The sequence below is a fragment of the Rhododendron vialii genome, chromosome 11a (assembly GCF_030253575.1).
Source record: "Rhododendron vialii isolate Sample 1 chromosome 11a, ASM3025357v1".
NCBI lineage: Eukaryota > Viridiplantae > Streptophyta > Magnoliopsida > Ericales > Ericaceae > Rhododendron > Rhododendron vialii.
The window spans coordinates 27,754,776-27,764,425 of record NC_080567.1 but is presented as its reverse complement, the minus strand read 5'-3'; the positions used below and the strand labels follow the sequence as shown (position 1 = coordinate 27,764,425).

Here is a 9,650-nt window from a genome sequence, read left to right as displayed (position 1 = left end):
GACCAAACACAGTGGATGTGATCATTGAGGGTATAATTATTTAAGCGGAACTACTTTATTCATTGTGGTAGCTGGTCCCCACAAACTTACGGAGGAGTATTTTTAAAGCCATGGATCTTGATGATAATTAATCACATGAATTTATAAATCCGCCGTGGTAGTTTATGTATTTTGACTCCAATTTCTTCCACTACTAATTAATCAAAGGGCAGTTTTGGCAAAAAAATATATATATATATAAACTTGACTCTCTTTTTTTGTCTTTATTAAAAAAATTGTATTTGATAGCTTTTGCGTCAAACTTTTGTGTAATATTAGTTTGTCTCAACGAGAAAAATAAAAAAAATAAATAATTATGAACGAAACTCATACTTTTTTGAATAAAAATAAAAATCTGTCAAAAAATCAATGAAAACCAATAATACACAAAAGTTTATTGCAAAGTTAAAAAATGTGCAAAAATTTTTTTTTGAGTAAAGACCAACAAAAAAAAGTCTAAGTTAACTTTTTTCCCCCCAAAACCAGCCAAAGTTCCTTGACGCAGATTCCATCTCCCCTTTCCAAAGAGTATATCCCACACATTCTGCAAATCTCTATGTTATAAAATAGGAGGGTGTCGAGACAAGTTGTTGTAATGACTCAAATTTGTTTGATTCGAGAGTTGAGATACATTTTTTCACATTTTATGAAAGTATCCACATTGCCCATCGTATTACATAAATAGAATCGGAATTCAAATTTCACAACTCTCTCTCTCTCTCTCTCTCTCTCTCTCTCTCTGTGTGAACAAAGAAGGGGGAAAAGCAATCTTCCTTGTTTCCTTTCTACGAGACCTTTTCTCCTCTACAGGTTGACTGTCTTCGGGGAAGGGGTTCCCTTCCTTAGACTACCGAGCACTGGAACCGTCCACCTTGCACTCTTCCTCGACAGTCAAACCCCTCGGGAGAAATCAAATAGAGAGAGGTATTTTTTGTTGCCCACTACGTGTTTGTTAAAATGCTCTCTTCTATTTTGTATACACTTCCTCCAAAATCTGGAGAGATATTTTCTGTTGCCCACCATGTATTTGTTAAATGCTCTCTTCTATTTTGTAGAGCTATAGAGACTTTGTAGGGGGTTTTTTTCATTTTTGAACGGCGTTTCTGCATAATTTCGTGAGTTGCTAATTTCTTCACTACACTGTTTGCGTATTCACTTACTTCATATCAATAAAAAAAAAAATCTTCGCCGTTTAAAAAAAAAGAGAGGTTAATTTCCAACAATTTGTAGCTACCTAAAAATTGAAATAATGTTTTGAGCCACTATCAAGATTCAAAAGGTATTTCAATTCCAATCGAGATGAGTAGTGCCGTAGGCACGGGCCGGGGTGGATAGTGCCGTAGACATAGACAAACACTAGTAAGATTATAAGAAAGAAACTTCGTGAAACAAAGTCCAAAACAAAATAATCTGAAACGACCAGTTTTTGTCTTCTTTTTTCTCTTAAAAAGAAAAGAACTCCATAGATAAAAACACTACCAAAAGACCAAATACAATTAAAAGAACTTCATATACAAATTTTAAAATATTATAAATTGGGGATTGAAGGTAATCTAAAATGACAAATACATTTTATGGTGTACGGTGTTTGCATCTACTTTCTTTTTACAATACAGGGCATTCCAGCTTAAAAGCACCTCGAATATTTCTGCGTACATTCATTCCACAACAATTTCATACACTCACGCATAAAGGTAAGGTGGCTTATGAATTGCTAGCAAGTATAATATTGGAATACAAGAAATAACAAATCCCAAAGTTCTTGACCAAATTAATTGGCCAAACCCTTGGGGTTAGTGTTTGCATCTATTTGTCCCTCGTTTCAGAGTTACTGTTTGAATTATAACGATCTTATCTACTCCCATAAAGTAGTTTTTTTTTTTTTTGGGGGGGGGGAGGGGATTGTGTGTGTGTGTTAGTTAAATTTTATAATAATAAAGTAGTAGTAGTTGATTACTACTTACGAAGATTGTGGAATCCATTGTTTATGATATAGCAGTTGTTGATTCGATATTCTTTCTTAAATAAAGAGGTGATCTCTCTGGCACTCGTGGGAGGAAAAAACCTAACACGTGCATACCAACGTGGCAACCTTTCCACTCTGGTTCTTTGATTAGGGTATGGGGTTCTTACGCAATCTGGGAATGAAATCAGCTTAATCCCATACGAGCATGTCCTTGATCGACACGGTGATAAATTCTTGGTCCATATTTTCCACACTCCAATCGAACCTAACTAAAGCGCTAGCTACGGGTTATTCAATCAAACATACATCCGTTGGGATTGAGTTGAATTAATTTATAGAATTGCTAAACTACAAAGCTCTATAAAATGAACTTATTCCGAACAAACCGGGCAATGTTTACTCATGCTTTGAGATAGTTAAACAAAATTGCACTGGCTTGTCTAAAAAGAAAAGAAGAAAAGAGAACCAAATTGCACTGGTTACATTCCACACATGCACTTCCATGGACGTGGTCAACACCATGCATTTCTTAGCTTACTGGTTAAGACAAAGCACGGAAACTGTACCAAATGAGAAATACTCCTAATAAGTCTTCCTAGTTATGACATTTACCCAAAAAAACAAAAAAGAAAAGGAAAAGAAGTCTTCCTATGACGATTTCTTACAATTGTAGTAAAGCTAAACTACTCTAGCCGACCAAAGAAAACGTATCCACTATCCACGTACTTATTTTCCTTAGCTATTAAGTTGTTCTAAGATAAGCTCCGTCGATTACTATTTTGTGTTTTTGCGTTGTATAGGAGTACAAAAAAAAAGTGACTTGTGCTCGAGCAAAACTGAGAAAATCCAAAGAGTTTCAATGCGCATGTATTTATTCAAGCTTGTTACATTAACAACACAAGTTAAATATGAACGCAGTTTTTAAGCAATTCTTACTCGTATCAATTTCGACTGGCTTGATTTTATTTACAATATGCATCCTAATTCCTTCCACATTACTATTGGCTTTACACATATATAGGAAATCAAAATGTGTATGAAAATCGCATAGAAACGACAATTGATAGCAATACGATTCGTAACATTTTTTTTCTATAATTTATAACGTTTTTTAGGGTGCATATGATACACACCCAAATAAGAGGTGTGTATTGTAGTTTTTTCCTTGAAATAGTATCACATAACCATAGCGAAATTGTTGGAGTATTACTTTTTCGCAATTACAACTTACTAATCATGTACTAATTAATTCTTTAGGGCTCGATCGTTTGACTGGATATAACAATTGAATTCGATGTTTTGATTATTATACTCCTATGATTTGGGTTAAACATTTACCAGAGTTATAATCCCAGGAAATTTCAAATTTGAAATATCATCGTGAAGTGTAAATAGTAATTTGGGTGTGTCAATGTTGTGGGAGAGTGTGCTACAATCAAGTGCATGTTTATCTCCACACTTCACAGGAATCACATGGGGGCCTGGCCGGTGGAGAGTTTTTTTCCACATGGGGGGCCAGTGGTCCCCACCGGGGAGCCCAGCACGTGCCACGTGGGACCACTGACAATCTCATCATCGGCTGTACCGCTCGCTGTAGCCTACCTGTATTAGCCTAGGATCTCGTCGCTACCGCTTGTCTAGTACTATTATAAATGATTAAATTCCCAACCGACTTCACTTCGTCCCAACTGTCATCTCTCTCTCTCTCTCTCTCTCTCTCTCTCTCAGTGTGTGAAGTTCTTTTTCTTTGGAAGCTTTGGAAAGATCGATCAATGGCGGACGAGTCAACCCTCACTTGCATAGATATCATCCTCGCCATCATCTTGCCTCCCCTTGGTGTCTTCTTCAAGTTCGGTTGCAAGGTACCCCTCTCTCTCTCTCTCTCTCTCTCTCTCTCTCTCGATCAACACATATCTAAGCACAAATGGATCAACAACCGTTTCCTATGATTTTTTGGTATGTAGGTGGAGTTCTGGATCTGTCTTTTGCTGACCCTGTTCGGGTATCTCCCCGGAATTATTTATGCTGTTTATGCCATCACCAAGAACTGATATCTCCACCTGCAGCCTCCATCATCTCTCAAGGTACTCAATTTCTTTTGATTTTTTATAACTTCATACAGTAACAATTATAAAAATAAAAATAAAAATATAAAACCTCACTTGTTCTAATTTCTTTTCTTTTTCTTTATTTTGAACGGCAAAAGAAAGTTTCCATTAATCTTAAAGATGCCCAAGATGCATGGAAACAATACAATAAAGAAAAGCAAATGCATCGAGAGAGCTTCGAAAAATATTATGCTCTCCTAGTGCTGCACTTGTTCTGATTATTTCAACTGACTAAAGGGTATATATATCCTATTCTTACTTTATGGGCAGGTGAAGGTTTGAGGTGGAAAGACCTCATTTCTGGCCAATGGAGGAGATGGGTATCTAAAGGTGCTGATGCGGTTTTCATTCTGTTCTATTGTAGTTGGTGTGTATTTGGATTACTAAGGGTTAATTGGTGATTTGATGATGTGGTTCTGGTTGTGATCATATATCGTTTGTCAATGTTGGCTTATCTTGTTGTCTCTTAGAATATTGTATTGGATGTAGGGATTTTTATTGCGCAAGTCAAAATGTCCAACTTGTGTTCTTAACTTGGCCGGTTTGAATGATCTCCAATCTTAGTTTTGGACAGGGCGCCTGGACACTCCAAATCTGGATATATACTCTCACCGTTAACTGTGATCCAAAAGGATATACAAAACCACATTTTAACAAGCGATTCTCCATTGCAATGTCCAATGCAGCTCGTGGAAACATACCATGAGAAAAGGAAACATGTGGTCCAAAATTAAAAATCCATGAGGAAATATCAGGAGAGTTTGGACAAGCAAACATGAGTGGAAAAACTGAATGCACATCGGTTACGAAACCTCATATAATTTGGCAGAATTAAGCTCATAGCATCTTCAGTAAATACTTCAACTATATATCAAATACTAGTAGTAACCAAAAAAATAGAAATGGGCTCAGCCCATTTTTTGTTTGGGCTGACCCTTATGTTTTTCTTAGGCTGCTATTTCTGATCTGGACAGTATGGCCCTTAGGTGTATCGGGTTTTGCCTGTTTTTTTGGAGTTTGGCTTTTAGTCCACATGTGTTTGGACTTTGTCCCATTTAATTTGGTGTTACCGTCGTATCAAGTTAATGGTAGGACAAAATAAGAAGAGCGCATTTTCAATTGTATAACCTACGGAGTATTTGCCAATTCTCTTCACAGATATTAATGCATCGGTTTGAAATTAGCTCAAAACATGAAAATTCATCCAAGACAAAGGTTAAGATTCCAGTCGTGGCAGCTAGCTAGCTAGCATGGTTGTGTTAAAAGTATTTAAGAGTGCAGTGAGGTTGTGATCTTTTCAACCTGGCTCCTAAAGAGAGGATGTTGGTACTATTGCTAATGGGTTACGTTGGGGCCGGGAACGACTTCAGTGTCTTCACTCCTTTTGGAGATACCGTAATTTTTGACATAACGGAACCATTACAAACATAACAGAACCATAGCAAGACATAACCAAAAGCCAACCGCTATAGTACGAACAATTGCTATAGAGCTAGCGGAGATTACATGCATTTTAATTTTATCACACTATTCGTACTAGCATACGACAATAGTGTGTACATTGTTGGTTAATAAAAAGATAAATTTTGAACACCTAGTACAAACTCGTGGAGCCGCCGCGACTCCCCTCAATTGCACATATGCCCCATGCATGCAGGAAGGCAATTGAGTGGCGGTCGGTCCAGCCGAATAAGCTAGCAAACATGGGAGCTCAGCTCACCATCAAGGCACATCACCCATCAGTACTCTTCAATTGCAGCTCACAAGCCTCACATGCATGTCACCCTTGGGTCTCTCTCTCTTGGAGAAAATATTTCCCGAAATCAACAGTAATATTAAGAGAGCGATACGCACATATACTATCTAGATCCTTTTATAGTGGACTTTAGACTATTTTTTTTTCGTTTTTAACTCTCCAATGAGTAGATGTTCTCCGTATTTGTTTGGTAATTGTCATAAAATTTAAAAATAAATTTATTAGTTCTCGTTAAATAGCAAATGTAAATACTCCCTACGTCCGAATTTAATTATCCCTAATTTATTCTAACCAGCTAAAAAATAGATTATATCTTTGAATCCGTAATGAATTTCATATCGCATATGAATTTTGTTTGATAGATCTCGATTAGTTCTATAATACAATATTTTTTAAATTACGTAAAACATTACTCCGTACTATAAATTAAAAGATATAATTAATTGAAAAATGACATGAACACCAAAAAAGAACTATAAAATCTGGACGGAGAGAGTAATTATTAAAACCCATTTAGAGACACGTATACATGTACACATAGAATATAAATCTTGACTTCAATTCCGAAGAGGAGTGGAGCACTCGGCACACGTGGGAGGTCGGTTGCATTACACATGGCAAGTTTTCATTTGATTAACAATACTTCACGGTGGCGTTCTAAAATCAGCCGAATGGATTGACAATAGTAGGTATATGAATATGTATTAAATGATGTAAAAAATAAACAAAAATATATATTTTTCTTGTCTTCTAATGTACTTATCGTCAGCCACTGAACTAATAATAGCAAGACCGTTTAAAAATTAATCCACACTCGCTCATCCCCTGTATCCTGTCTGTGCAAATAAAACAATATCGTCACGTGATGTCCACGACTTTTTTTTTTTGGATCCGCATGCCCAAGACTCAACCCGATGATTCATGTGGTTCAACAGATGATTCAAACTCCACATCATCCTGTAAAAGAATAAAAGGTAACTTTAACTTCAATTACAAGCGAAGGAGTGGAGCAGTTGGCATACGTGGGAGGTCTGTTTGCATTGCACATGGCAGGTTTTCATTTGATTAATAATACTACTTTCATGGTGACGTTTCAAAAATTAATCCACATTCGGCTCATCCGCTGTATCCTGACGGAAAACATCGTCACGTAATGCCCAAGACTCATTTCCCATTTTTTTTGAATAATAGACAATTTCATTGCTCCTGAAAGAACAGAAAATTGCCCGCATGAGGCTATAGACTCCCAAGCACTAGAGCCCGTCGATGGGTACACAGATCTCAATGACCGGGTTATCCATTGGTATTCTAAACTTGTAAGAGTGCGTTTGGGACTGGGGGAAGCTGCTGTGCAGCTTCGTGCTGCATAGCGTGCTGCGCACCCGCTGGCGAGCCTTGCCGGCATCGGTTCGGCGACTGGAGACGTTCACCGAGTAGAGCTCATCGAGTTCTACGTGTACGCCAAAAATCAGCTTGATCAAATATTGTTAAGTGCCTCATTGGAATATATATAACTTGAAAAAAATAAATCCTAATGGATACAAAACACTGGATCAAAACCACTGAATCCATTTTTTTTTTAGTTATATGTGTTCAGATGAGACACTTATCGATATTTGATCGAGCTGATTTTTGGCGCATGCGTAGAACTCGACGAGGTCTACGCGGTGAACGTCTCCGATCGCCAGACCGATGCCGGCAAGGCTCCTCGGAGGGTGCGCAGCACGAAGCTGCACAGCAGCTTCCCCAAGTCCGTGTGTTTGGCCAAAACTTTTGGTATCATTACAGCAGCAATTTTGTTCTTCACATGGCAACTTTTTTCAATTTTGATCGTTTCTTTATAAATTTTTATCGATCTGTAGTGGCAAGATTTTAATAGTATTGCTAAAAAGCTAAACAAAATATCGCTAAACAATAATAATACTCCGGTGTCTTCGGGGAAAAAAAAGTAGTTAAGGCCAAACTCATCCTACGAGTACAAGTTTAATTTAGATTTTTGTTATAATTTCTAAGATTAATCATTTATCCCAACGAGAGGAACCGAAAAAGTATAAAAATATGAATTGATGTTGAAAAAAAAAATCATACAGAAGGATGCTTTGGATCAAAAAAAAAAATAGTTGTTTGATACTTCTTTCATCTTTAGTGATTTTCTTTTTTACTTTTGGTAATTATTTTTTGTTTTTTAATTAGACTCCTGCTGGCGTGATGAATGATCAATCCAAAAATATCAAACCAATTTAACAAAAAAATTAAAAAAAGGAACAAAACGGAAGAAGAAAAAAAAGCAAAAAACTTATTTCGGCGTCGGTAGCTTGGGATATTTTGTTAAATATCTCTCGTCTCGTTTCCACACGTGGCGATCCCTTTCCTGTATCCCACCTCCCCTGCTTCCTCCTGTATAAATCCATGACTACCTCTGCTTCATCACTCTCTCTCATCTCGGACCCTCTAGCTGTTTGTAGAAAACTCCCCTTGTTTAATTCTTCCCCAAAGAAGCATTTTTTGTTGTTTGTTGAAATTAAGAAAAGGAAATAAAAATGGGAGCAGCCACCTGCGTGGAAATCATCTTGGCCATCTTCCTGCCTCCCCTCGGTGTCTTCTTCAAGTACGGTTGCAAGGTTCTCTCTCTCTCCTGTCTCTTCTCTGTCTATGTATAGAAACAGATGCATGTAGTATGGTAAGGCTTTTTTTCTATTTTTTACGAGTATGCCTATAGTAGGTTTCAATTTGATGGTATTGACGGTTTTATGTGGTGGTGATGGTGACAACGGGGTGGTGTTGCAGTTGGAGTTTTGGATCTGTCTGCTGCTGACCATATTGGGGTTCATCCCTGGAATTCTCTATGCTCTCTATGTCCTCACCAAGTGAACAAACCCCTGAGGTATCACCTCTCTCTCTCTCTCTCTCTCTCTCTCTCTCTCTATCTGTGTGTGTGTTTTTATATGCGACTACAGTTTATATTTACGAAAAGTCTAGGAACGTACACAACTTCAGAACATAATTAGGGACACAATTGTGTTCAGTCGTTCAATGTGACACTTTTGTTCTGATATCATTTGACTAAAGGGTAACCTGTTCTTACTTTACGGCAGGTGAAGATTTGAGGTCCGATTGAGAAGGACCTCATTTCCGGCCAATGGAGGCGATGGCTCTCTAAAGGTTCTCATGCGGTTTTCATTTCGTTTTTTTCTTTTTCTTCTTTTTATTTTTTTATTTTTTATGTATCTGGATTAATAAGGGACGGGCATAGTACTGGTGATTTGATGTTGTGGTTATTGTTCTCTGATCACGGTTTGTCAATGTCGGCTCATGGTGTTGTCTCTAGCTTAAAAGTTAATGGAATTTGTTCCCTAGTGCTTTTGATTATGTTTGGATGTATGGATTTATTGGGTAAATGATCGAGCAATCAAAATCTTGTTACTGACGCCAATAGTTACTTCAAATTGTGTTTTTCTCTCCGATCTACTTGTAAGTTTCGTAATCATGAACGATACACTACAAATCTAGATCGTCTGTTTCTGCAAATTCTTCGATTGTGATCCAAAAGATAGCAAACCGCATTATAACTAACAAGTTTACAGAAGCATAATGAATTTTATTTTTCTGCAAATGATCTTGATTACAAAAAATAGAGAGATTACAAGTATTTATATCAAGCCTAATGCTACCACTTTCTAAAAACTTGCACGACACAGCTCAACAACTACTAACAAACTAACTAACTTTATTAGTGGAGCATAACTCTTTCACTAGTGGAGCATAACTCTGAGCTGTCCTC

General features: G+C 37.2%; 2 protein-coding genes and 1 long non-coding RNA gene across 4 annotated transcripts; 2 read left to right on the top strand and 1 right to left on the bottom strand.

Moving 5' to 3' along the window:
- Window positions 1-3,660: 3,660 nt before the first annotated feature.
- On the top strand, window positions 3,661-9,238 carry LOC131308748 (hydrophobic protein RCI2B-like). Of its 2 annotated transcripts, none has more exons than XM_058335750.1 (3): window positions 3,661-3,867; window positions 3,970-4,089; window positions 4,384-4,646. In XM_058335750.1, exons 1-2 carry the CDS (start codon window positions 3,778-3,780, stop codon window positions 4,054-4,056), a joined length of 177 nt encoding a protein of 58 aa, XP_058191733.1. In that variant the 5' UTR covers window positions 3,661-3,777; the 3' UTR covers window positions 4,057-4,089; window positions 4,384-4,646. The 2 variants fall into 2 exon arrangements, with proteins under 2 accessions (XP_058191733.1, XP_058191734.1); XM_058335751.1 differs by lacking the exon at window positions 4,384-4,646 and adding an exon at window positions 8,965-9,238 and having other exon boundaries at window positions 3,690-3,867.
- LOC131308751 (hydrophobic protein RCI2B-like) lies at window positions 8,291-9,238 on the top strand. Its single transcript, XM_058335754.1, has 3 exons — window positions 8,291-8,490; window positions 8,657-8,753; window positions 8,965-9,238. Exons 1-2 carry the CDS (start codon window positions 8,410-8,412, stop codon window positions 8,738-8,740), a joined length of 165 nt encoding a protein of 54 aa, XP_058191737.1. The 5' UTR covers window positions 8,291-8,409; the 3' UTR covers window positions 8,741-8,753; window positions 8,965-9,238.
- LOC131308754 (uncharacterized) lies at window positions 8,691-8,958 on the bottom strand. Its single transcript, XR_009194561.1, has 2 exons — window positions 8,822-8,958; window positions 8,691-8,790 (listed from the first exon to the last, which is right to left on the bottom strand). It is a non-coding gene; the product is annotated as an uncharacterized LOC131308754 (long non-coding RNA).
- Window positions 9,239-9,650: the final 412 nt, after the last annotated feature.